At 59.4% G+C, this 25946-nt stretch overlaps 4 protein-coding genes across 6 annotated transcripts in view; 1 reads left to right on the forward strand and 3 right to left on the reverse strand.

Moving 5' to 3' along the window:
- The window catches only part of ZBTB46 (zinc finger and BTB domain containing 46), a 64031-nt gene extending 57297 nt beyond the window's left edge, over positions 1–6734 (forward strand). Inside the window, exon 5 of the mRNA XM_045794499.2 lies at positions 3258–6734. Within this exon, the coding sequence (XP_045650455.1) occupies positions 3258–3632 (375 nt within the window). The 3' untranslated portion in view covers positions 3633–6734. The remainder of the gene's footprint in view (positions 1–3257) is intronic.
- A 121-nt stretch (positions 6735–6855) lies between these two features.
- On the reverse strand, positions 6856–10534 carry SLC2A4RG (SLC2A4 regulator). Its single transcript, XM_045794520.2, has 8 exons — positions 10278–10534; positions 9816–9970; positions 8813–8922; positions 8243–8427; positions 8070–8170; positions 7725–7989; positions 7549–7640; positions 6856–7460 (listed from the first exon to the last, which is right to left on the reverse strand). Exons 1-8 carry the CDS (start codon positions 10386–10388, stop codon positions 7349–7351), a joined length of 1131 nt encoding a protein of 376 aa, XP_045650476.2. The 5' UTR covers positions 10389–10534; the 3' UTR covers positions 6856–7348.
- A 62-nt stretch (positions 10535–10596) lies between these two features.
- Positions 10597–14174, reverse strand: LIME1 (Lck interacting transmembrane adaptor 1). The gene is made up of 6 exons (XM_045794559.2): positions 13074–14174; positions 12697–12815; positions 12488–12545; positions 12330–12417; positions 11838–12202; positions 10597–11739 (listed from the first exon to the last, which is right to left on the reverse strand). The coding sequence occupies exons 2-6, from the start codon at positions 12792–12794 to the stop codon at positions 11512–11514; spliced, it is 837 nt and encodes a 278-aa protein (XP_045650515.1). The 5' UTR covers positions 12795–12815; positions 13074–14174; the 3' UTR covers positions 10597–11511.
- A 138-nt stretch (positions 14175–14312) lies between these two features.
- Positions 14313–25942, reverse strand: ZGPAT (zinc finger CCCH-type and G-patch domain containing). Of its 3 annotated transcripts, none has more exons than XM_045794545.2 (7): positions 25827–25942; positions 24749–25395; positions 16790–16923; positions 16465–16620; positions 15463–15582; positions 14974–15373; positions 14313–14739 (listed from the first exon to the last, which is right to left on the reverse strand). In XM_045794545.2, exons 2-7 carry the CDS (start codon positions 25330–25332, stop codon positions 14601–14603), a joined length of 1533 nt encoding a protein of 510 aa, XP_045650501.2. In that variant the 5' UTR covers positions 25333–25395; positions 25827–25942; the 3' UTR covers positions 14313–14600. The 3 variants fall into 3 exon arrangements, with proteins under 3 accessions (XP_045650501.2, XP_045650485.2, XP_045650491.2); XM_045794529.2 differs by having other exon boundaries at positions 25719–25884; XM_045794535.2 differs by having other exon boundaries at positions 25712–25884.
- Positions 25943–25946: the final 4 nt, after the last annotated feature.

Genomic DNA, 25946 nt, shown 5'->3' on the forward strand with positions numbered 1-25946 from the left:
AGCACAGGGTAGGCGTAAGGTCAGCGTGGATCATCACAGGGTTATCACAGGGTCAGCACGGGGTGGGCATGGGGTCAGCATAGGTCATCACAGGGTCAGCATGGGGTGGGCATGGGATGGGCATGGGGTCAGCGTGGGTCATCACAGAGTCAGCACGGGGTGGGCATGGGGTGGGCATGGGGTCAGCGTGGATCATCACAGGGTCAGCATGGGGTCCGTGTGGGTCATCACAAGGTCAGCGTGGGGTCAGCATGGGGTCAGCATGAGTCATCACAGGGTCAGCACGGGGTGGGCTTTGGGTCAGCATGGGTCAGCCCAGGGTAGGCATAGGGTCAGTGTGGGTCATCACAGGGTTATCACAGGGTCAGCACAGGGTGGGCATGGGGTCCATGCGGTTCATCACAGGATTAGCACGGGGTTGGCATGCGGTCCATGTGGGTCATCTGGGCCCACTCTGTGCTGGGCTGAGAGGTCCGGGAAGGTGGGATGATGATGTTGGGTGCCCAGAAGGCCATGGGAAGCCCTAAAGTGGGTTCCGCTCTGCGGTGGGAAGGCCAAGTGAGTAGGTGGAACCACGTTGACCCCCATCTCTCCTGAAAAGCTCCAGCCCCTGAGACTGGTGCAGAAAGCAGGTGGGCTGTATCACCCCCCGCCCCAGACCTTGGCCAGGCCTTGGCAAGCTCCAACCAGGCCTTGGCAAGTGCTTCCTCCCCTGCTAGGACCCCTGCCCTGAGCCCCTCGTGTCCTGCCATGAGGTCACTTCCTCGGCACGCTGGCTCCAAGTTGTTCCAAGTCAGCTCCAGCAGAGCAGGGAAGCGGCAGCCCCAGCCTGCAGTGTCCCCCCCGCCCCGTCCCCGTCATGGGGTCCGGCAGAGCAGGGAAGCGGCAGCCCCAGCCTGGACGGCAGGTCTGTGGGGCAATAGCTGCGGCTGACTTGATGCCACTGACTGCAGAGCTGCCCTTTTGTCCAGTATGCCCCTTTCAGCAGAGCCCACCCCGAGAGCCACAGAGGCTCATGTTACCACAGAAACTGCGTTGCCCACGTTGTTCCTACTCGGAGATGAATGGTGGCTTGTTTGTTACACTCGAGTGCTGGAAGGTTGTCACTACGTGGGCTATGACAGCTTTTCTTTAGCAGAACCACATTACTGCTTCGGGAAGATGTTGGTCTCGTTTGAGGCTCTGTGTGGTCGCTGCCTGTTTACCTTGGATGGGGCCAGATTTCCATCCTGGGGTCCTGCTTGGGCTTCATGGAGGATTGTAAATCCCTGAAAATGTACTTAACACGTGTGCACGTTTGCCTTTTTCTGAGAAGAGGCTCTGTGTTTTCCCCTTTAATTTGTCGGGGGGGCCCCTGACCCCCAGGAGGCAGCTGAGCGTCTGCTGACAGCAGGTGGCAGTAGGGGACTCGGTGTCCCTTCTGTGCAGACTCAGGGGAGACAGAGGGGTTGGGGCAGTGTTGCCAGGAGTCCTCTGGACGGTGGGGTCTCAGGAGCGGCTTCCCATCGAGGATGAGCCGTGGGTTGCCATGGTGCCCGCATCCTCCCTCTCTCTTCCTTCCATGTGTTTGTTAGGACAGGTGCCCAGCCATCTGGTGCTGGCCGAGTGGCTCCCTGGGACGCCTTTGTCGCTCCAGGGTGTCCTGGCACAGCCCCCAGCTCCCTGCGTGGGAGCCCCAGGGCTTGAGGGGCCTCCGTGGATGCTGCCTCCCACGGCCCAGCCAGGTCTGCTCTCAGAACAGTTTCCGTTGGGGGAGGGTCGAGGAAGCCCTGGGTTTAAAATACAACAAACAGAAGAGACACAGGAGGGTCCTGGGGACTGTGTTGTTTGAGGCTCCGTTTCTAGAATCAGAACATGTGGGGGCCCAGCCTGTGGACGCTGATCAGCAGTGAGCCTTTGAGTAGTGGTCTTCGTGGTTGGGGTTTGTGGAAGGGTATGACGGGGAAGGTGGACTGTTCATGGCCGTCTGTGGAGCCATTGAGTTGGGACATAGAGGAGCCCTCAGCCCAGGACGGTGAAGGGGTCCCTTCTGAGGGCGCAGCCCCTGGGACAGTGACCCATCAGTGAGGAGTTGTTCCAGGTACGGAGGAAGGACACAGCTCAGCAAAGCTTTTCCACCATGACACCACTGGTTATGTTTTTATTTACTTGATTGCTCTAGAATTCCAGAGAATTCAGGAAAATATGAGGAATGAAAATTGCAATCTTCTCCCTACCCTAACCACCTGTCCCCCCGCACTGACCACCTGTCCCCCACACTGACCGCCTGTCCCCCCTCACTGACCACCTGTTCCCCCACACTGACTGCCTGTCCCCCTGCGCTGACCACATGTCCCCCCCCCGCACTGACCTCCCATCCCCCCTGCACTGACCACCCCATCTCCCTCACTGACCACATGTCCTCCCGGACTGACCTCCTGTCTCACCGCACTGACCACCCCATCTCCCTTCCCCACACTGACCACCTGTCTCCCCCGCACTGACCGCCATCCCCCCGCACTGACCGCCCGTCCCCCCACACTGACCACATGTCCCCCCCACTGACTGCCATCCCCCCGCACTGACCACCTGTCCCCCTGCACTGACCACACATCCCCCTGCACTGAACTCCCGTCCCCCCGTACTGACCCCCTGTCTCCCCACACTGACTGCCTGTCCCCCTGCACTGACTTCCTGTCCCCCCATACTGACCACATGTCCCCCGGCACTGACCGCCCGTCCCCCACACTGACCACCTGTCCCCCACACCGACCACATGTCCCTCTGCACTGACCTCCCATCCCCTCGTACTGACCGCCTGTCCCCCCGCACTGACCACATGTCCCCCCGCACTGACCTCCCATCCCCCCTGCACTGACCACCCCGTCTCCCTCACTGACCACATGTCCCCCCGGACTGACGTCCCATCTCCCCGCACTGACCACTCCATCTCCCTTCCCCACACTGACCACATGTCCCCCTGCACTGACCGCCCATCCCCCCACACTGACCACATGTCCCCCCCACTGACCGCCCGTCCCCCCACACTGACCGCCCGTCCCCCCCACTGACCGCCCGTCCCCCCACGCTGACCACATGTCCCCCCGCACTGACCGCCCGTCCCCCCCCACTGACCGCCCGTCCCCCCGAGCTGACCACCCGTCCCCCCGCGCTGACCGCCCGTCCCCCCCCGCTGACCGCCCGTCCCCCCGCACTGACCGCCCGTCCCCCCCCACTGACCGCCCATCCCCCTGCGCTGACCGCCCGTCCCCCCACAGGTCCACAGCAAGGACAAGAAGTACGTGTGCAAGTTGTGCAGCCGCGTGTTCATGTCAGCCGCCAGCGTGGGCATCAAGCACGGCTCACGGCGCCATGGTGTGTGTGCCGACTGCGCAGGCCGAGGCGTGGCCGGGCCCCTGGATGGCGGTGGCACTGAGGGCTCCCCTGAGCTGTTCCCTGGTGATGGGCCCTACCTGGAGGACCCCGACGACCCGCGGGGGGAGGGAGAGGAGGAGCTGTGTGAGGACGAGGATGAGGTGGGCCTGGCCCACGAGGACACGCTGCTGGTGGCTGAGAAGGAGGACGAGGACTCGACGCAGGGACCCGGCAGCCCCCCGGGGGCGCCCGACAAGGACTTCTCCTGGATCTCCTAGGTCTCGGGCTGGGGGCGGGGGCCGTGGCAGAGCCACCCCTCCACTGTGCGTGTGCGTGTGTATGCGTGTGCGTGTGTATGCGTGTGTGTGTGTGTGTGTGTTCCTAGGGATCTGCTCTCGCCTGGGGCCAGGCCATGCTGACCCCCCCTTTATCCTGCCCCTGCCCCCCAGACACACGCACAGAAACCGGCCCCGTGGGCTCCGAAGCAGGCATGACCCCAGCAAGTAAGGGCTCCGGGACCGAACAGGACGTTGGGGGCACAGGGTGGGTTTGAGCAGAGGGAGAGCACACGTTCCCTCGTGTCTGCGGGGACAAAGGGAGGGTCCCCAGCAGGTACGTGTAGATAGGGCATCAAGGGAGCCCGTGTGGCCAGCCTGGCCTCGGGATGCACGATGGCCCGATGGCCAGGTCGAGGTCAGGGCTGGTCGGGGTCATGAGCATGGTTCCTGAGGCCACTGGTCCGAGGGATGTTAAGGAAGGTGTTGCATACATCCGATGTCCAGTGCTGGAGTCTCCCCCGCCCCCTGCTCTGCTCCCCCTTTCTCAGCAGCCTGGTCACTGCCCGCGGCCACCACCGCAGCCTTCCGCCGCTGTCGTGGCAGCCTGCAGAATCCAGGTCCAGTGTACAGAAAGCCCCGTGGCCCTCCTGCCTCTGGGCTTTGGTGCTTCACACAAAACAGCTGCAGAAGCCCCTGCAGGGGCCGAGGACTCCCAGGTGCTATCTTCCAGCGGAGGCAGCCAGGTGGGGGCCGACGTGCCACGCTCCTTTGGTGCAGGGCTCAGCGCTCCCCACTGCTGGCCACTCAGGTCCCTTTGGGGCGCCTGGGCTCTTTGTTCCGCGTGCACTTCCTTGGGGAGCCCGGGGGCGGCCCCGTCCCCTCGGCTCTGCCGTCCTTTGTGCCCAGGCCACTCCTGCTGACCCCCTCCTGGGCGCCCTTGCCTTGTTGCTGCTAACACTGGAGGTGGTGACCCTGACTGCCGTGTGCTGCTCACACCTCCCCACGTGGGTAACCAAACTTTTTCAGTCGTCAGAGACATATTTGAGGTAGTTACATACAATTACTTTGTTTGGCATTATTTTTCCGACGTGACGAAACCTAGCGTTGTCTTTCCTTTAGCTTGTCAGTCCTGTTGTCTCTGTAGAGGAGCTCACCGCCTCTTTACGACTCTGGTTTTTTCTGAGTGGAAAGCAAGGGCCCTGCGGTGAGGACCCTGCCCTGGGCCGCAGGACCCGCACTGGTCTGTCCCCTTCCCCGGTAAGGCTGTTCCCGACCACACTTCACTACTCAGACATTCCGTCCTGCGCCCGCACGGCTCAGGGGCAGGCGGGGCCCATCGCGCACGGGCTCCTCGGGGGCTCAGCGCGAGCCCCGCTGAAGACAGTGTTCTTATGTTCTCTTTTTCCATGGCCTGTAAGCTTCTACCAGGCTGTAGTCGTCGTGTCACAGCTATTCTTTTTAGGTGGAAAAAGGAGAATCCCACAAGCCCCTAACTTAGGTTCCAGTGGCGGCCTGGAGCGCTCGGCTCCGCGGCTGCTGTGGGGACCTTCTGTGCTTGTCTTCAGTACCGTCAGTTAGAGGCCGCGCACGGAGCTGTCCGCCGGCCGCCCGCACGCCTGTCCTCCGTGGGGACGTGGGGAGCCCTTGCGGGCTGCGCTGCCCGCTCTTCCTGACACCGGGGGGAGGGGGCGAGGCCAGCGCAAGGGGCTCTGGGACACACTTCCCTTGCTGCCTTCACCAGTGAGGCCCCGGGCTGCACCCCTCCCAGGGCCCTCCGAACTGTGTACCTCCCTGACTTTCTGACCCCTTTTCTAAACAGACCTACTTTCTTATAAATGTATTTGGAAACCAGACCTTTGCTACCAACAGTGTCTCTGGGTTTGTACTGGTCCCACCGCTCAGGCCGTCCTGCCCACACCCTGGGCCACCTCTGCCTCCGCACTCAGGACATCTCGCTCTTTCTGACCCGCTCGCTCCCTGCTCTGGACCACCCTTGCTGACCTTTCTGGGGGGGTCGCTGTCAGTGCCACAGGGGCATTCTCTTCCTTAAAACCAATACTGTACTGGAAAACCAAGGGCCCCACTCCTGCCCCCCAAGCTCGCCAGGCGTGTGCTGCGCAGGCTCGCCCGCCCACGCAGTTTGCCGCCGATGGAGCCGGACACATCCCCTCTCAGGAGGCGTGGAGGGAAAAGACGTGTAATGAAGGGTTTTTTTACGTGACTGGTTTTTTTTTAAATCAATGTTTAAACTAATAAATATTTTTTTATGAAGAGGAAAGGTGTAGATTACATTTCACGTTTTGTACTTTTTTGTTTGTGTCTGTCTGTATTTTGGTGTTTGCAACACCAAAGTGGAAAATGCAGTCCATTGAGTGGTGAGTTCTTCGGGGTGGGGGGCAGGGAGCCCGTACGACTTTTGTATCAAGCTCTGGATCCCGACCAGGTTGTGAATTTGGACTCTGGGTTTTGGGGAACAGTCATAACACTGCCAGGACTGAATAGGGACCTCGACTCGAGACACGGCTACTCCTTCCAACTTTGCACATCTTCCTTTTTAAAAAAGAAACTCTGAGAAAATGCAGAAACTGGAACTTTTTGCAATATGATGAAAGATAATCTTATTTTCGCTCATTCTGTGACATGTGCAACGCTTAAGAAAGCCATACTTACTGGTTGTTTTTTAGATTCTATATTGTGTTTTGTACGTGGCCCTTTCAGAACTACTTGTAGTGAGGGTGCTGTGTGTGCTTTTCTTAAATATTTATTTTTTCAACATGCTTCCAACCTGTCAACAAAAACAAAAAACAGACAAAAAAGGGCAGTGTTTGAAAATTGTTTTTTTTTTCCCCTTGGGGATAATCTATATTATATCAACTTTATATTATCATAAACCTGTGTTTGTATTGGAGATGTGTTTAATATTTGGGAGAAGAGACTTGGGTGACGGGTTGGCAGAAAATCGCAGCTGTTGCGGTCTGCAGCCACAGGGCAGGTGGCCGGGGCGAGCTCTGGGCCCGCCTGGGGGTCTCCCTCCTGTGACCGGTCAGCTTCCACCTTCTTGCAAAGCTTCCACTTTCAATAAACTGGGAAATTGCTGCTCAAGCCGACGCCTCACGCGTGTTTCACAGTGTCCCCTCCTCCCGTGTCAGGGCCTCCCCGGTCTGCCCACCCACCACCCCTGCCTATGGCAGGGTCTCAGTTCCCCCCAGGAGGCAGACATGGCTTCTGGAAAAACCCCAAATCTTTAATTTTTCTCCTTGCCTGGTGCGGCCCAGACTCGAGACACCTGAGCTTCGCAAACATGATACAAACGTCAGCCCCCGGGGCCCTCGGACCATCGGGTTAAGTGCGGGCGGGGGGCCCCTCCCTGACACCCCTCAAAGTGCATCACAGACTGGCCCCCATGTGGCCCTGAAGTGGGCCCATCAGCACCCTGACAAGTCCACGGGCTGACAGGCAGGGAGGGCGGCCACCCCCAGGGACCCCGGGCCAAGGGGACAGCCGTGAGGTTTGGCTTTAGTGCAAAAGGCTGGTTTCTTCAGAGGCACTTTGAGTGGTGGGACCCCCCCCAATACCTCTGGGGGTCCAGGGTCACCAACTTCCCCCACCATTAAAAAGTAGACCCTGTCGCGGGAGGAGCCCCGGGCCGGGGGTCGGGGGTAGCTTATTGTCTCCTCTAGAGTGCTGGAGAGCGGCGCAGCGGCCGGGGCGCGTGCTCAGTCCAGGAAGCGCTGGCACGCCTTCTTCCAGCGGCAGGCCGTGCACCACAGGTCCCGGTGGTCCATGCCGTACACCTTCCGGCACTTCTTGGCCTCACCCCGGGGCTTCCTGGGGGGACACAGAGGAGACACGGGCTGACGCTAGGCCGGCACGCTCCCTGCCAGACGCCGGCCCTGGCCCCTCGACACGTACGCACCTCGGGCTGGCACCAAGCTTGGAGGGCAGGGTTGGCACACAGGTCCTGATCGTGGTGGGCTGTGGCTCCAGGCGGATGGGGGCCAGGCAGCCCTGAGAGGAGACACAGCTGTGTCCTCTCCCCCATCCCGAGCACCCCGAGACTCACCCTGAGCTGCTGCCCGTGGCTTCACCCACCTGGTAGGTGTCGTCACCGTGGCACACCTCATGGGGTGCCGCGGAGCTCAGCACGGGGACCGGGGGCAGGGCCAGTGGGCGCAGCAGGCTGGACAGGGTCGGGGGCTCCGGCAGCTCCAGGCGGGGGAAGGCGGGGGGCGCAGAGGCTGTGGGGGACCCTGGGGACAGGCTGGACAGCCCATCTGTCAGCACATCCACGCCAACATCCAGCTCTGTGTAGTAGAAGTCCTCCTCGCCATCGCTCTGCTCTGGCTCTGCCTGCCGCCTGCCGGGGACACGGCGGGTGGGAGCTGAAGCCTTGGCCCACCTGGCTTGCCCCACCCCCACCTGCCAGCCCCACCGCACCCCAGGTGCACCAGGCGGATGTGTCTCTGCATCCCGGAGGCCGTGCTCAGCACCTTCCCACACCGCTTCCACAGACACTGGAACAGGACCTGCACTGAGCTCTGGGTGACAAGGGCTGGTGGTCAGGCGTGGCCGCTGCGTCCACCCCGCCCTGAGGGCTGCCTCAGGCTCACCTTCCTCTTCCTTGGGGCGGGTTCCCCAAATAGGAAATGGGCTGCCTCAGAGGGCAGTGGGGGTGACGGGGTAGATGGAGAGGACCGGTCACTGGCCGGGTCCCAGCCCCAGTCTGCGCTGCTGCTGCTGCTGCAGCTGCCCGGGGGCCGCGCCGGGGCCTCCTTCCAGGGCTCCAGGCCAGGCTCTGTGGGGACACAGCGGCACCCGCGTTAGGACTCGCAGTGGCCCCACCTGTTCGCCTGGTTACAGGCAAGCGAAGGCTCTGGGAAAGCAGCGGCCCTCACTCCCCAGCTCAGGGCGGGACACACAGACACATCCTGTGTGGGGAGATGCCTGGCCAGCCAGGTGGAAATGGAGAGGTCGCAAGCCTGCAGACCTGGGACACTGTGGCTTTGGCCTCAGTGAGAGGCACTGGGGGTCCTGATGTCTGTTTCAGGCCTCAAGAGGTCTGTTTAGAAGGTGCTGTTCCAGGCAAAGGGGTTCTGCTTGCCCCAAGGGGTGGGCAACTACAAGGTCCGGATACACAGTGGTCTTGCCCTCCCTACCCAGGCCCAGTGTCTCAGTCTCACCTGGGCTACAGGCTGCAGCTGGGGCCCCCAGCAGGAGGGGGCTGGTGGACAGACTTGTGAGGGCAGCTGCAGCCATGACCTCATCCAGTCGGGATTTTCCTGGGGGGGCTCTGGAAGAGATGTGGGTGGCATCCAGCAAGTACTTCCAGCCCCTCCCCTGGCCCAGCACACGTGCAGGCCTGGGCACTTGTGTGTGTGGGGGGTGCCAGCTCCCTCCCTCCAGGCACTGGGCTGGAGGCCCGTCTCCACCCCCAGCTCGGGTTACAGAGCCCCAAATCTCCAGGAACCACCAGAAACAGGGCCTGGGCTGGGGTCTTCCTGCAGCCTTTGTCCCAGGTGGTTCCTTCAGGCCCAGGAGCTGGACAGGGGTCTGAGGCCCCACCCCCAGGCCGGGCCAGGCCGGGCCAGACCAGGCCCAGCCCCCCCCCCCCCACCGCACAGTAACCAGGGTTGTGCAACAGCAGCTGTGGGCCCGCGCCAGGCCTGGGAGGGAGGGAGCAGCCAGCAGCAGCCAGGGGAGACCAGGCTCCAAGCGCAAGCAGGGTCCCCAGGCCCCAACAGGCCAGGCCAGAGCCCGTCTCCACCTGAGAAGCCAGCTCTGGGCGTGGGGCACCCAGGAGGGTTTTGGGCAGGGCTAGGAGATGGCAGCCCGGAGCCCTGGGATTCCTGGACCGTCAACCTCACGTCAGCGGGCAGCCTCTACCGCACAGAGACGGACAGGGGCCCCCTCCCAGCTCTGCGCTCTGGCCCCCAGAGCTGAGGGGGGGGGCACAAGGGGCAGTATATATTGATAATTTCTGCTCCACTCCTCCAGCGCTCGAGAGTTCCAGAGGGGCGCCGAAACCCTAGGTCGGGGCCCTGACCTGCCCTCCACCAAGCTCCCCCACCCCCGTGGGGTGGGGTTCGAGAACGCATGTGCCCGCGCCCCACCCACCACCCCTGCGCAGACCAACGCACGTGTGCGCACGCCCACCTCGGCCTGGCGCGCGGGACCCTGGCTCACCTCTGCGCTGGCACCGGGATGTGCGCGGACGGCCTCGGGGGCCCTACAGCCGCCCCCGCCCACGTCCCCGGGGCCCCTAGGTCGGCGGCCCGCGGCTCCGGCTCCCGAGGCAGCACGAACGCCAAGCCCGCAAAGCCGCCGCCCACGGCAGGGCCCTGCGGAAGGGGCAGGCTCAGCGCAGGCGGCACGGGGGTTCCCAGCCCCCACCCCGGATCCGCTCCGCACCCGCCCCCCAAACCGGCTGCGGCCGGTGGGGACGGCGCGGCCCCGCCCCCGGCCCCGCCCCCGGCCCGGCGCGGCGGGAAGCGCTCCCGGGCCGCCCGGCCCCGCACTGCCAGGCCCGCGGACACGCGCGGACCGCCACGATCGCCCCGCCCCCGGGGGCCCAAAGTTTGTGCAGCCCCGACGCCATCTTTGCAGCGAGGGAGTTTGGTCAGCGCCCCGCCCCCAGGCGCCCGGTACCTGCGGCGGCGCGGGCACCGATACGGGCGCGGCCGCGGGGTCCCGGCCGGCGGCACGGGGCGGGGGGCGCCCGCAGCCCGGAACAGGCAGCGGGGGGCGCTCGGCCTCCATGGCCGGCCGGCCGGGTGCCGAGGCTGCAGCGGCGAGGGCGGACGCTCGGGACTCGGCCCCCAGGCCGGGCCGGGCTGGCCGGGCCGCCGACCCCCGCCCTCGATCGGCCGCCGCCCGCGCCGCGCGGCCCGGAGGCTGCCGGCCGGCCACGCCCCCCTCGCGCGGCTCGCGCGCCCCGCCTCGCGGCCCCGCCCCTGGCGCACGCCCATTGGCTCGCGCGCTGTATCAACATTCCGAGGTGGCCCGCGGCCGGGGCCAGCCGCTCTCCCATTGGCTTGCGCCCCGAGGCCCGGCCCCCGAGCCGGCCGCAGCAGCGCGGCCTGGGGAAAGGGCCCCACTCGCGGCACCGCGAGGGCCTGTTGGCCCCTCGGCCCTGCGGAGCCCGGGGTGCCCGTGCGCCCCCGCCGCCGGGGAAGTCCGGCTTACTCGCGGGTGTGTCTGCGCGCAGAGCTGCCAGATCCGGGGAAGGGGCCGCGTCTCCTTGGCGGGCTTCCCGGGAGCAGGTTATTCTTTAACGCACGACTGCCCACCTACCCCCGTACCTTATGTAACACCAGGGGCTGGGCGGCGGAGCCCTCCCTTAGTGTTCAGGGTCCAAGTCCCACCCTGGGGCGGTCAGCTCGCGGGCCGGCTGCAACACGCGCTAAGACCGACTTGTCCTGGGGACCACCACCCCTAGAGCTTGCCTCCCTTCCCCATACGGCCTTCTGAAACCAGCCGAGCACGGCTTCAGGTGACAGGGCCCAGGCACCGCAGGCAGGAGGGTCCTTCCAGACAATCCCCGCAACCTTCCCAGTCTTTCGAGAAAAGTAGGCAGCGAAGCACGCCGTATTCACCCCCCCCCCCTGCGCTGGGGATTTATTAAGACCTTGGGAGAGGCCAAGAGGCCACTGCAGCCAGGACCCCCAGGGACCTCACAGACTGGAAGCCTTGGGATCTGGACTTCATGCTGCCAACTTCAGGGGGGCGGGGGCAGGGAATGGGGGTTGGGCAGTACTCTGGAAGGAGGAACTCTATACTTGGTTGTCCAAAGCAGATGGGGAGTGGGAGAGACCCCTCCCTAGGTTGAGGCTGGGGAAGCCAGGAGCCTCCACGCCCTGCACAGGTGCACTCATGCTAACAGCTAGAGCTGGAGGGCTCCAGGTGCTGGGCAGGCCATCTCCTGGACACTCTCATACACATTTTCCAGCAGTCCATCATCCTTGCCCAGGCCTCTGAGTGGGAGGGTCTCGTAGGATTGGTCACTTCCCAGAGGCGGAATAACTCCCCTGTTCTTGGGGTCCAGCTGGTCTGTGGAAGGTCCTGGGTCCCTCTTTTTAGGCTTCCTGACTCTGGAGTACAGGATGTCCACCTGGGAGAGAGGAAGCCAACCCAAGAGGGGTCAGCACCATCTACTCCTTCAAGGACCTGCACAGCCCTACCCACCCTACCCCATCCACTCCGGTTTACCTGAACAGCTGGGGTCAGCTCGGCCTTCCCCTGACCCAGGCTTTGGGGGCCCTGATCTGTTTCCTTTAGCTTCTGGATACAAGCATACTCAGCCACCTCGGGTCTGGCCTCAGGCCCAGGCCTGGCATAGCTGCTGGTCAGCCGTGCCCCTGCCCACACCACAGGGCTGGCTGCCAGGCTGGCTCTGGGGATTGCAGCCAGCCCCACATTGGAATAGGTGGCCTCCGGGCAGATGGAGGGTGAGGTGGCAGTGGGCATTGCCCAGGGCAGTTCCCAGTGTGAGAAGGCTGCCAGAGGTCTGCTGGTGCCTCTGGACACCTCCAGCCATTGTGGGCGCAGGATATCCATGCTGGCAGGCCTCGGGGCTAGGGGTGGGGTCAAGACAGAGGTTACTGGGGCAGGGGGGCAGGGAACAATTGGGGAGCAGCAGAGCAGCCACAGGGTGCAAGCCCTGCCCGCCACCCAGGTCCCACCCCTCCCGGCTCCGCTCACCTCTGCAGCCACTGGGGCCTTGGTGCAGCTCGTGCAGTCTGGTGTCCGACTTGCTGAGGGTGCAGACGTGGTGTCCTCTCAGCAGTGACTGGGGGCAAGGAAGGCTGGTCGGTCCTGTGCTGGTCCCACCCTGGCCCTGGGGACAGCCTGGCACTCACCGCTTCCACGGGCATCGCACCGCCCCGGGGCCTGGCCTGCTGCCTCTGCACCTGCTTCCTGGGGGCAAGAGTCTCATCAGGCCAGGGAGGCAGAGATGTGGGGCCAAAGTGCAGCCTCTGGGGCAAGGCCCAGTAGGGAGTCTCCTGCACGGAGCCAAACCTGCTTGGAGCCCTGCCCCACACCAAAGCCAGGCCAGGGATGGACATACCTGTGACAGGCTGTGCACAGTGTCCACAGCCAGAGGAACAGGGCAAGGCACCCTAGGACCCAGAAGGCAGGAGGGGCTGAGGGCACCTGTGGCCCCATCCTTCAAAGCCACAGGTAAGCCTGGGGGCAAGAAGACATGGCTGCTGGGGGCAGAGAGGCTGGGCACCTACCTGGCAGCCTCCCTGCTGCACCTCAAGCTGCTGGGCAGTCCCCTCCCCCTGGGGTGCTCTGACTCAGCACACAGGAAACCCCAAGGCTCCACGGCCCCCCCTTCCTACAGAAGCATGGCGGTCCAAGCCCTAGCAGCCACCTTCCCACCTCTGGAGGGGGCTCCTACTGACGTGTAAGGAGGTGTGCTCTACGGGGCCCCGTGAGTACCTGAGTGGGCGAGGGTGACCCAAACGGTAGCTGAACGTGGCTGCTGAGAAGGGGCAGGGGAGTTGTGAGTAGGCCAAGGGCCTGCTGTGTTCACCGTAGCCTCGACTTGGGACCTAGGGAAGCCCTGAGGTCACACCCTCGGCCCTCTGAGGCACAGGCCACTGTCTCAGGTGATGCCCCCCCCTTCCAGCCATCCACCGAAGAACTTGGTCCCCTGAGGGGCTGGAAAGGCAGGGGAGGGGTCAGCAGGCAGGGAGAGGTTGCTTTGGCTCCTGACTGCCCCCACCCACTTCTCCCTGGCTCTCCACCCCTCCCATCCAACTGTCCGTGCCATCAGACTGTGGTCTCCTTCCTGGGATCTTAGCAGAGCTGCTGGGGTGGGGTGTCTCTGGAGACAGGAGCCAGTCTGCCCAGACCCAGGGAGTGGGCTTACCTCATAGGAGGGTCCAGGCTGGCTAACCTGGTCCTCCCAGACCCCAACCCTCAGCTGCCCCCAGGAGGGCACCACGGGGTCTGGGGACCTGACCAGGCTAGATGCCAGAACAGGCACTTACCACGGCCCCGCGCGCAGCGTCTCTTCATCAGCCCCGTCTGGAGCAGGCCCAGCGGCTTGGGCACCCTGCGAGGCGTCTCTGTGCCGCCCTCCGCTGAGCGCCCCACCTCACTTCCTGTCTCTGCATCTCCCTGCATCTCCCCACGCAGCCACTCAACGCTCTGCTGACATGGCTCCTGCCGCAGCCCTGGGTGAGGTCTAGACATCACTCGGCAGGAGTACACGGCACGCTGGCACTGCTCCCAGAGCCTAACTCACGTGTGTCCACCCTCACGCTGGCGTGGACACAAGCACAGCACGGGAACTGGGCGGTCTCGGGGCCACCAAACCCTCGGACTATATCCCAGGCTTTCAGACTTCCAAACCCAACCCATGAGGTCTTCCTGCCTCATTAACAGTGCTTCCCAAGGACTCACTACTCGCCACGACCCCCTCCCACTGCTGCGGCATCAAGTTCCACACATTTGTGGGGGTCAGGCAATACGGGGGGCACGCTAAGCTCTGACCCTCCTCAGAGCTGCTGGCAGAGCCCCGTCCAAGACAGCAAAGAGAATGCCAGTCCTTTGGGCCCTCCGCCTCTGGGCAGGGGGCATCGGCCTCACTTAGGGCCCTTCCAGCCCGGCCCCATGGCCCAGTGCAGAGACCCCTCCAGCCCCAAAGACCCCACAAGCCAGTTGAGCCTTCACTGAAAGACACAACACAAGCACTTTAATGTCCTAGCTAAGGAGACCCCTAAGACACTGGCAGGTGGGCTCAACGGGCAAGTAAGTGTCCAGAAGTGACCCCTGCAGCCCCATATCCATTCAGCAGTGTCCACACGCCCTAGGCCAACAAGAAGGCTTGCCGCAGGGGTTAGTCTGGGAGCAGGCCAGCCCCTCTGCCAGTGGCATCTAGTTGCTGGGTGACAGCGAGTCTTCCAGAGGGAGGCCAGGCGCTGGGGTCCCTGAGCTCTGTCCACTGCGTGCACGGGGGCTCTAGAACTCAGTCATCTTCTTGTGGGTGTCCGCTTTCCTCTGCTCGCGCTGCAGGCCTGCCTCCTGCGCCTGGAGCTGCCCCAACTCCCGCTGGGCTCCCGCCAGCCTCTCCTGCAGCTGGGCTGCCGTCACACTGTGCCTAGAGAGGAGCCTGGCATTCAGGGTGGGTTGCTGGGCCACTGGCACGAAGCCCCCACACTGCTGTGGCCGCTGCCCATCCTCCTCCAAGCAGCCAGCCCCTCCTCGGATAGCTACCACCCTCGGGTCAGTGCAAGTTCCTACAGGGGAACCGGGGGCTGGGTGCCCACAGCAGGGCTGAAGGTATTGCCACCCTGGGGTCTGCCCTCTGCCTGGAGTTTGGCCCCACACATACCGGCCGGTGTTTCGGGCAAGGGCCTTCTGGATGCCCCGGATGTCCCGCTGGGTTTGCTCGATCTTCTTCTCCGTCTGGAAGAGCTGCAGGCTCAGGGCCCGCTTGGCACTCTTGCTGGCATGGTACATTTCCTTACTGCTCCTCCTCCCTGGGGGGGCCACCCTAGCCTCCAGGGCCCCAGGCGCCCGGCACTGCAGCTTTTCGTTCAGAAAGTCAAATACATTTCGGGGGGGCGGGCGTGCGCCCCCACGCCCCTGGCATTTCGGGGGCCTCTGGGCGCCAGGCTCCCTGCCCCGGGTCCTCTTCTGCAGGATCTCTGCGCACTGGTCCAGAGATTTCCCTCGAGGCAGCACCACAGCGTGGATGGGCTCCACCCGGCCCTCCGCGTGTCGGCCCAGACCTGGGGGTGCACAGGGCTGGCACTCCTGCTGCCGGACCCCAGTGGGGCTGTGGCGGCCCCCTCCCCTCCCCAGGGCAGCACACACTCACCCTTGCCAAACTCGTAGCCCATCTTGGCAAGGAGTCTGGAGCCGATGCCCCGTGTGTGCACCTCCCAGCCAGCGAAAGCGGAGCTGCAGGTCCCGTGGTCAGCAGCACTGGGTTCCACCACTGCAGGAAAGAGGGCAGCGGCTCGGCCCCACCAGATGGGGAGCACCCCGGCTTCAGCCAGTGTTAGCCCAGGAGCTCAGCTCTGGCCCAGGCCATGAAGCCTTGCACCTTGGGCTCTCCATCAATTGCCCAGACCTGTTGTTGGCACGTGACTATAAGGCTGAACTCAGGGCCGAGTGTGGCAGAGTCTGCTCTAGACCTCCCCACTCAAGCCCTCCCCTGACCTGCCTTCTCAGGCGGTGAGCTCCCCTCCTCCCCTTATAGAAAGTCACCACCACCTTCATGGCTCGGTCCTCCCTGCCACCACCGTGAACACGGGGGTTCAGAAACTACCGACTCACAGAACAGAATCCGCAGGAATGCCTCCCCTCTACACCCTAACTGACCCCTCGGGAGGGCTGGATGCCTCCAGCTATTCCTGAAACTCTCCTGCCCCAGGCTGTCCGGACACAGCCTCTCCTCTACCCACCAGACTCCCAGCCCGTGTGGAGACCACTGGAAGGAGCTGCTCCTGCCTGTACCCCATGCCCCGCCAGCCCCTTCTTGCATGCTGACTTGCGTGTCTGCCCTGACTTAGCAGACACTGCTTCAGCGTGCAGGGCGTGGAGTTGTAACCCTCACATGTGCTCCCTGAAGACAAGAGCCAGGTCTCTGCATCTGTGGGTCTCAGGATCTGCCCCACACCCTGCACACACTCTCTCATTTCCCCCCACCTCCTCAGGCACGAGTGCCCCCTCTGCTGAGCACAGCCCACTTCCCTGCAGTCACACCCTCCAACTGTCTGGTTAGATGGTCACAGGCCCCGCCAGCCGGAAGCCTCGCACAGTGACTGCTGTCAGTGCTTCCCCTGCTGGCTTCTGGGATTCTGACCTGCCGGCATACCTCTGGCGTAGCTAGGGTCATCCGCGTCGCCGCCGTCAGAGTCCGAGGACCCTGAGGGATCTGTGCGCAGTGGGGGCAGGATGCTATCCCCCTCCACCACGGCCTCCTTCAGCAGAAGTGAGTCAAACTTGACTGTATAGTAGCCGTTATCCACATCTGGAGGCAAGGGACAAAGACAGGCCAGGTCAGTGGCCTCAAAAGGTGGTAGGAACCCCACTGTTGGAACGAAGGTGGGACCGAGGTCGAGGGTGGTCTCGCTCCGCTTGGGCATGGAACAGGGCTCTCCAGGAAGGGCCCTGTCTGAGAGGCCCGTGGGCAGCCTCACCGGTTATCCGAGCTGGGTACCAGAGGCCATCCTGCTGTTTGGCCAGACAGGCAGAGCCGGCCCGTAGGGAGCTCAGGTCCGGGTCCTGGAAGGGGCGCAGCTCATCCACAGAGACCACCTGCCCATGGGAGAACCTGCCAAGACAACCGCAGGGGACAGGGGCTCAGACAGCGCACCAGGGGCAAGTGAACCGAGGAGAACCTAGTCCACCTGCCTGGGCATTGCCCTGAAGGGAGGGAGAGACGGGAGACAAACGGACACACACACACACACACGTGTGCACAGAAACACATCCATTCACACACGTACATATACCTCTGCACACAAACGCAAGCACATACATACACACATGCGCACACGCGCGCACACACACGTGCATGCGCACACACTCTCTCATTTGCAGGATGGACCTGGCTACCCTGAGGACAAGATGCTTCTTCGCACCACTCTCCAGCCCTCTGGGTAGAGTAACAACGTGGTGGGCAGAGAAGCGTGGGATTACAGCTCCCGTCGCCTCTCGGGCAGGCAGGAGGCCCCAGCACGAGCAGATAATCAAGGCGGGTGTGTTTGTGTATGTGCGCTCACAGGACTGAGTCCTTCCCAAACCAAGTAGGAGAACAGGTGTAACAGTGACGTCCTGACCTTTAGATATCAGTGAACCAGTGAGATTAAAACCAAAACCGAGAGAGGGAGGGGAGGGGAGGGGAGAAGAAAGAGGCGAAGAAAGAGGAAGAAATGTGGGGACAAAGGACTACAAACTTCAACTCTCCCAAATAAAGGCATGAAAGACTAACCACATATCCACTCCCCTGTGCCAGCACTTCAAAGAGGAAACCGTCCTAACCCTACAGGAGCCATCGGGGACCGGCATTTACCCCACGACGCAGAGCTGATGCTGGCCCATGGCAAGTCCTTCCAGGCAGGAACCGGTGGTGGCACAGGGAACGCAAAGGAAGGGGCTCCATCCTCTCTCAGGGGTGGACAAAGATGGCCTTGGACACCTCCCCTGGCAAGACTGTGGGCAGTTCCTCCTCCTCCCTGACTGTCCTCAGGCCCTCAGGACACTGCCAACGAGGGCGCAGCACCAGCAGCTGCAAGACCGGGCCCTAAACGCAGTGCAGTGGCGACTCTGCTTGGAAACCCTTGTTCAACCAAGGAGCAACCGATGTGTTCAAAACAGGAGGTCTACCTCCACCCACGACTGAATTCAAACACACACCCACTTCAGCACTCCCACAGACACGCGTGCCTCAGACACAGGTGGCTTCACAGACATGTGCGCACACACACGCTCTCCACATGCCCCCAGACACGGGACCCCAGACACCACCACTGAAAACTTCTCTGCAGGAATCTTCAGTGATAATAGAAGCCTGAAAATTTGGTACCCTCCTCAATCTGGGAAAGCACGTCTAAGAAATGATTCTAGAAAAATAATAATGAAAGTATGCAAAGATTTGGCTCAAAGGATGTTAACCAAATACAGAAGTAGTTAATGGCATACCTGTAAAATGAATTTAAAACTAAGACAATGGGCAAATTGACTAATGGAAAGAAAAAGAGCACCCGGGAAGAGCACCGCGCACACGCAACACGTCCTATGCGACGGAGGGGATACTACCAACCAGTCAGGAAAGGATGGACTGCTGGTTTCATAAGGAAGAGATTAGAAACTGGTCTCCCGTATTAAAAAAACCCAACTCAATCACCTACCTCACAGCATTCACGGAAATGCATTCCAGAGTAAACAAAACCTGAACCTGAAAACAAGTATTTAGAACTATAAAGAAGGTTCTGAGTTCCAGTTGTGACCAAGTATAGAAAAGTAAGGCTAAAACTAAGCAGAATGGTCCAAACTCACAGCTTCAGAACTCTGGAAATGGAAGTCATTATTTCTGAAACAGTGCCCAGCTTTGGGTCAGAACGGGAGGTGGAAATGTCTGCAGCCTTCACAGGGGGGGTGCTACCGGCTGGCCCCTGGGTGGAAGTATGACAGGGATGAGACCCAGGGCCTCGTAAAGGGACGAACCGGATAAAACGGACAGCTCTGGTGCCTTTGGGCCCAGCTGTCGAACAGGGGGTATTTAGCAAGGACCTAACAGGTACTTCAGGACCCGAAAATGAAATGACCACAGAAGGGCTCCACCCCTCAAGCGCCCCTGCTTCTCCAGGAAACATTGTGCACGCTTTGGGAGCTTCAAGAGATGCCGGGGTCAAGTGAAAGCAGAGCGGGACTGGGGGCTGGCTGCACTTGGAGTGTGCCCCTCAGCCCACAGAGACTGATGGACCGGTGGGGAGAAGCCTTTCGGGCAAGAGTGTTTGAGAAGAACCTCTGCCTAAATCATTGGCTGGCCGCTAAGCCACACCGCGAGTCCTAAAAAGCCAGGCTAAAAAGTAAATATAAACTAAGAGGTCTGAGCAGAGCCCGCAGAAGCTGAGCAGGAACAGACTTCATAGCGGAAGTCCAGCAAACACACAGTAGAGCCTGCTGAGGAGAGCGAGGCAGAGTCAGAGCGGCTACCAGATATTATCCGAAATGTACGGCTTTCGATAAAAACTGAGGAGACATGCAAACAGTCAACTGTGACCCATATTTAGGAAAACAAGAATCTGACTGAGTGGGCCCCTAGGTTGAATCTTGCAAAGACCTCAAAGCAGATAGTGTGAGTATATTCAATAAATAAAAATATAATGACAATGATTCAAGAAATAGTGAATCTTAAAACAGACATAGAGAATAGATAAAAAGAATAAAGGGGAAATTCCGAAGTTGAAAAGTCAGTAACTAGAACGAGCGGCTCACTAGACAGGACACTTCCGGCGTCCATCTGGCGCGTAAGAAGTTAGGAAGTTGCCCCTTTGTTGGAAGCACAGCTAAAAAGCTGAAAAAAATGAAAGAAATCACTAACTCCTCTTAGATCCGTAAGAGAAGAAAGATCACAGGGCACACTGCTTGGCCAAAGTTGGAGAGACCAACAGGTAGCTAACAGAGCATCACAGCTTACCAGTGCGGTAAGCCCCTGGCAGGAGCCACCGCAGGACCCAGTGCTGGAGAGGTGACCCTGACTGTGACTGAGGGCTGCTGGTGGCTCGGTGTGCACAAGTCTGAGAGTTCGAACCTCCAGGGGGGCCCATGGGGCTCTCACGTTTTTTTAAATAAAGGTTTTATTTCTTTATTTGAGAGACAGAGAGAGAAAGACAGAGAGCACAAGCAGGGGCAGAGGGAGAGGGAGAAGCAGACTCCCCACGGAGCAGGGAGCCCGACGCAGGCTCGATCCCAGGACCCTGGGACCATGACCTGAGCCGAAGTCAGACGCTTCACCGACGAGCCACCCAGCCATCCCAGGGTCCTCACGCTTTTGTGAGTTTCACTCCAGGAGCTCTACCAGGTTCTCACAGTGAATGCTGCAGAGAGGGGGAAAGGGACCATCTTGAAATACCTCTGAGCACTCTACTCTGTTCTTTTTAATGAGGCCTGTCCTCAGGGGAAACTGTTCAACGGAGCCTAATCTGATGGGGTTTTATCAGGACCTAGTTGAACTGGGGGTTGGAGAAACCCCGAAATCCAGCCCAGTCCAGCCGTCCTGTGCCCCCTCGATGGGGCATGTGTGTGACTGAGAAGTCCACGTGAAGCTCATGATCTGGGTGCACAGGCTCCCTAAAAGCCTGCCGTCTGATCCGAGGACTAGAGAACGCTTCCCGTCTCACACCTTACCACCATGTCACTAAAGGCCCATTTACAGGTACAGTTCCTTTAACCCAAAACAAACAGAAAATCCTGAAAGTAGTGACAGAGAAGGCCCTCTTCGTGTACAAGGGCCCCTCAATAAGGTTAACTGCCAACTTCTCATCAGAAGCTATGGAGGCCAGAAGGCAGCGGGACGGCATACTTAAAAGTCCTGAAAGAAAGAAAAAATCCTGTCAACCAAGAATTCTATATCTGGCAAAACCATCCTTTGAAAGAGAAATTAAGACATCCCGATATAGACAAGAGCACAGGAGTTCGCTGCTCATAGACCTGCCCTACAAGGAATGCTAAAAGGGAGACCTTCACATGAAACAGAAGGACACTAGACCATAACTCAAGCCACGTGAACACTGATAAGAGCAACTACATAGGTAAATATAAAAACCAGTATTATTATTACTTTTTTGGGGGGGTGGCAACTCATCCTTTTTTCCTGTGATTTGAAAGACAAATGCATGAAGTAATAGTCCTACACCTGTATTTCTGGGCACACGAGTACAAAGATGTAATTTTTAACAGTAACGACACAAGGGTGGGTGGACTGTGTGGTAGAGTTTCCGTGCACTATGGAGGCTCAGCTGACATTATTCAAACTAGATTGCTATGTTAACCATAATCCAGAGAGTGTCATTAGGAAAATAACATAAAAATATGTCAAAAAGAATCAAAGGGAATCAAAGTGATACGACGGAAAAAACAAACACCGAAGAAAGCAATGATGAGGAAACGGAGAAGCAAGTGACATAAGGCCTACAGAAAACAAGGGCACCCAGCGCACAACTCCTGATCTCAGGGTTGTGAGTTCGAGCTCCACACTGCATGTAGGGCTTAGTTAAAAATAAAATCTTAAAAAAAAGAAAAGGGGCGCCTGGGTGGCACAGCGGTTGAGCGTCTGCCTTCGGCTCAGGGCGTGATCCCGGCGTTGTGGGATCGAGCCCCACATCAGGCTCTTCTGCTGTGAGCCTGCTTCTTCCTCTCCCACTCCGCCTGCTTGTGTTCCCTCTCTCGCTGGCTGTCTCTATCTCTGTCAAATAAATAAATAAAATCTTAAAAAAAAAAAAAAAGAAAAAACAAGTAATAAGATGACTGAGGTCAGTCTTTCCTCATCAGTAGCTACTTGAGATGCAAGTGGAGTACATAAACCGGAAGGATGGATGAAAAGAACGATCAAATTCTATGCTATCTATAAGAGACTCATTTGCAGGTCCAAAGACAACAATACGTTAAAAGTTACTAATGCACGTCTTTCATAAAAGCGTTGTAACATGAACTTTTGAAAAGTGGGGGATACCTGTATAGAAAATCAGCATCTCAACAGACTGAAATTTGTTAAATATACTGAAATCCGTAAGTCCATAAGGATATTAGAAATACTTTTTAAAGCTTATTTATTACCTTCTCAGGATGAAAGAGAATCAATTCATTTTCTTGGAAATGACGTAAAGAAAATGCAAAAATCCAGCATGTATCCTGCATTTTCTATACGAACTGTACCACTGGGTAGCCAAATCACAGATGAGAAAAGCATCTCTTCATGGCTAGCAAATGAGAATGAACGGACAGAAAGATCCCGCTGAATCAGTGCACCGGGCCCTGATCCCCAACGGCATCAATGGCTGCTACCATCACGACAGAAAAACTAGACACCGAGTATGTCTTGATGAAAGAACAGCACCAGAGTCCTGCCAAAGCGGGTGAGCCTGCGTGGGGACAGCTCCCTCAACCCCGCTGCCAGCTGGCAGAGGAGCGTGCCGCACGGCACCGGTGGTGCTCAGTGACGGGCCCAGTGCTCCAGTCAACCGTGAGACCGGGAAAGGCAGGGAGAAGGGTGTGCACAGCCAGATTCAGACATAGCAGCTTACTGAGCAAGATTACACTGCAGTGTCCACACCACAGTCACGCTTGGGTGACAAGCTGTAACAAACACAAGGAGGTGACTAGAACAAAAGTCTGGAATAGTGGTCATTCTTGGAGGAGGGAGCAGACTGCGTTTGGTTTGAGGTACGTGGAGGGGCTTCGCAGGGGGTTGGCAAATTCGCAGCTGTGAGCCGAGTGGTGACTGCTAGGGGGCTACAGTAATCCCCATACTGTGTACTTACTTCGCACATCTGAGTTGTCTACAGCAAGGTAAAGCTAACATCTACCGTGACCTTACACCATGTAAGGTACCGTTCACATTCTTTGCACACATTAATGCATTCCATTCTCCCAACAACAATGAAAGATAATTCTCATTTGTTTCGCAGATAAGGAGACTGAAATACAGAGATTAAGTTATAACAAATGTACAAAAAGATGCTACATCTTACTGGGAATCAAGGGAATACAAATCCTATCACGATACCACTTTCCCAGCTTTCAGCGCGCAAGAGTCTGCAAGTCGGATAATATTACCACAGGCTGGCGATTCCAGAGAGAGCTAGGGACTGGGAACTGTACTTCATATGGAGACGGAAACTCTGCATACCCTCTCCACACGGGTTAGGTACTATGGAAATTCTTGGCAGGTACCAAGATGTTCACAGCAAGTTGCTTGTAATAAAAATTGGAAAACATCAGAAAGCAACAGAATAAATAAAATGTGGCATATTCGTGAGGGAAAATAACAGCCGTTAAAATGAACTAAACAGCTCTGTAGGTATCAACATAGACGTCTCTCAAAAGCACGTGCAGTGAAAGAAGCAAGCTGCAAAATGAACCATACTGTGTGATACCACATTTTAAAAATAGCCTAACTACGTACTCTTTGTACATACACTCATGTCTGTGAAGAGCTAATATCTGCTAGAGGGAAACACAACTGAGTTGTGATTGTAGCCTCGCAGGATGGGGAGGGGCTGTGACAGAGTGGGGAGTCGAGGGCGTTTCAACGTTTTTTGTTTTATTTTTTAAAAATGTAAAGCAGGGGTGCCTGGGTGGCTCAGTCGGCTGGGCATCAGACTGTTGGTTTCAGCTCAGGTCATGGTTCCAGAGTCAGGCTCCGCAATCAGCAGGCAGTCTGCTCGAGACTCTCTCTCTCCCTCCCCTTCTGCCCCTCCCCACCCCGCACACGCACACGCACACGCATGCTTTCTTTCTCAGACAAATAAATGAATTTTTAAGCAAATGCCAGGAAATGGCTCATTAGTCCGTGGTGGTGAGTGGGTGTTGTAGGCTGCATCCGTTGGGCCTAAAGCTAAAGCAGTTGGGGGTGGTCTCCGAGTGGGCCCGCCCCTGGTGCCGGCTCACAGGCTGCCCCTCCGAGCCAGGCAACCTTAGCCACAGGAGGGCCCACCTCATGGAGCTGATGCACAGGTGAGCTAATCCGTGTCCAATTCCAGGAGCAGCGCCTGGCCTCGAGAAAGCAGCACAGGGATGTGTCACCCAGGGGCGTGGAGGGACCCCAGAGGGACGAATGGCAGAAAGGACAACAGAGCCTACTGCTCTGTTCCTTGACCGATTTGTTCACCAGCACACGGATGGGTCTGCTTTGTGAAAACTCATCAAGTACATTTACGATTTATGCACTTTTCCTGTACGTATGCGACACTTCAATAAAACTTACAAGGAAAGAAAGACGTACAGAAAAATGTGTCAAACACCACTCCGGACCCAGCAACAATCTATAAAGAAAGATGACGACCAAAGAACTAGAAATAGTTTCCCTGGATTATTGACAAAAAAAGAAAATTATCTACCAGACATTTCAGTAAATATTCCCTCCAAAGATGAAATAAAAAGGAGCAAAAGCAAAGTTATGCACTTAATAAAAACAAGACATCATTGCAACGGTTGTGGAAATTTCAATGTGAACAAAATGTTATAGCTAAATTTATTAGGGGTACATTCTTAAGTATTTATAGATAAAAAACCAGTAATTTTTGGAATTTGCTTTAAAATAGTCCCAGAAAGCAAAGTAGGACAGAGAAGAGCTGAACGGAGGCTGGCAAGGGCCGGTCCACAATGAAGCGGGCATCGGGGTGTGGACAGTGAGGGCGCTGCGCTCTCCAGCTCCGTGATAAAGTCTATTTTATGAGTTTTACCCTAAAGAATGAAACTAGTGATGGGGGGCACCCTCAATTTAGTCAAGAAAGTCCAATAAACATGTAACGGAGGCCAGCGCCGTTAAGAACCCACCCGGCCCCAGAGCTGTCTGCTGGTCAGACCCACCGCGACCCTGAGCCTGCGGGGAAGCCCTCACGCCCAGACGGGCCCCCAGGGGAGGGAGTTACCTGCAGTTCTCCTGGAAGCGGCACTTTCCCTCCAGGAAGAACGGGCAGGGTTTCAAGGACTTGTGAGTGGGGCAGAGGTAGAGCACGCGGACGCCCGTGGAACCGTCGTCGGCCTCTTCCGTGCCCACAATCATAGCGTTGTGATACTCCAGGGTGCCCCAGGAGCTGTAGTAGGGCGCGTTCACCTTCCTCCCACTCCACTCCTCCTCGTCCTCGTCCTCGCCCTCTTCCTCCTCCTGCCCAGGCCGGCTGGGCTCTGGCTTGGCCTCTCGCTCGGGAACGGTCTCCAGCTCTGCCCCGGGTGCTACAGGCACCTCCACCGCCTCCGCAACGGCCTTCTGGAAAGCCAGGTACTCAGCATCGTCCGGGGCCGGGTGCTCTCCATCCAGTGCGGCCAGAAGCTTGCTCTTCCTGACAGACACCAGGCTGGCCTCGGTGAGCTCGATGAGCTCCTTCAGGTCCCCCTGCAGCTGGCGCAGGTCCGCCAGCTCGGAGGGATCCAGGCCGGCACCCAGCGCCAGCTCCACCTGCTGCAGCTGGGCTCCATAGGTCTGGAGGGCGCTCTGCAGGCTCTCCTCGTCCATCCTGGAAGGACGGAGGGCAGGCGCGGGTCCCTGGGTCCTCAGCGGGAGGCGCGGGAACCAGAGCTGCAAGAAGGACAAGCCGCTCAGCCCCGGATCGGCCGCCCCTGTTGCCGGCGCCCCCCCCGCGGGGCTGACAGCCCCCTGTGCCCACAGCTGCGCTCAGCGGTCCTCACGACAGCCTGCGGAGCCGACGCACGGCTCCCTCCCGTTTTAGAGACGAGAGAAAGGGCTGGAGAGCTTCTCGGACCCGGCCGCTGCCCCACAGCCTCGGCTCCCTGCCCTCCGCGCCCGGCGCCCTCCGCCCCGCGGCCCCTCCCCCTTCCGACTCCGCTCCGGCCGCGGCCTCCCCGCCCCAGGCTTCAGCCCATCTCCGTTTGACCTGTCACCTCGGGCCCCGGCCCAGTCGCCCCAGATCGCGCCCCCTCGCCCGGGCCGGGCCCCTTCTCCTCCGCGCGGGCTCCCGGCTGCCGCCATAGAGACCCCGCCGGCCTCACCGGCTAGAGCGGCCGGCGCCCCCGCTTCCGCCCTCGCAGCCCACCGGCACTTCCTCCCGAGCGCCGCCGCCGCCGGAAGTGCTTCGCGCGGGGAGCGCCGGGACGCAGCGCGCGGGGAGC

Source organism: Ursus americanus, chromosome 22, assembly GCF_024610735.1.
Source record: "Ursus americanus isolate L20-20 chromosome 22, mUrsAme1.1.p, whole genome shotgun sequence".
Taxonomy (NCBI): domain Eukaryota; kingdom Metazoa; phylum Chordata; class Mammalia; order Carnivora; family Ursidae; genus Ursus; species Ursus americanus.

Coding starts and splice junctions, on each gene's coding strand:
- ZGPAT (XM_045794545.2), bottom strand. CDS start 25,332: ATGGACGAGGAGAGCCTGCAGAGCGCCCTCCAGACCTATGGAGCCCAG. Junction 16,621..16,789: donor GTACCCAGCTCGGATAACCG/GTGAGGCTGCCC, acceptor CCTTGCCTCCAG/ATGTGGATAACGGCTACTAT. Junction 15,374..15,462: donor GGGCTACGAGTTTGGCAAGG/GTGAGTGTGTGC, acceptor GTGCACCCCCAG/GTCTGGGCCGACACGCGGAG.
- LIME1 (XM_045794559.2), bottom strand. CDS start 12,794: ATGGGGCCACAGGTGCCCTCAGCCCCTCCTGCCTTCTGGGTCCTAGGG. Junction 12,546..12,696: donor CTGTGCACAGCCTGTCACAG/GTATGTCCATCC, acceptor TCTTGCCCCCAG/GAAGCAGGTGCAGAGGCAGC. Junction 12,418..12,487: donor GTGCGATGCCCGTGGAAGCG/GTGAGTGCCAGG, acceptor CCTTGCCCCCAG/TCACTGCTGAGAGGACACCA.
- SLC2A4RG (XM_045794520.2), bottom strand. CDS start 10,388: ATGGAGGCCGAGCGCCCCCCGCTGCCTGTTCCGGGCTGCGGGCGCCCC. Junction 7,641..7,724: donor ACGGTGACGACACCTACCAG/GTGGGTGAAGCC, acceptor GTCTCCTCTCAG/GGCTGCCTGGCCCCCATCCG. Junction 7,461..7,548: donor AAGCTTGGTGCCAGCCCGAG/GTGCGTACGTGT, acceptor GTGTCCCCCCAG/GAAGCCCCGGGGTGAGGCCA.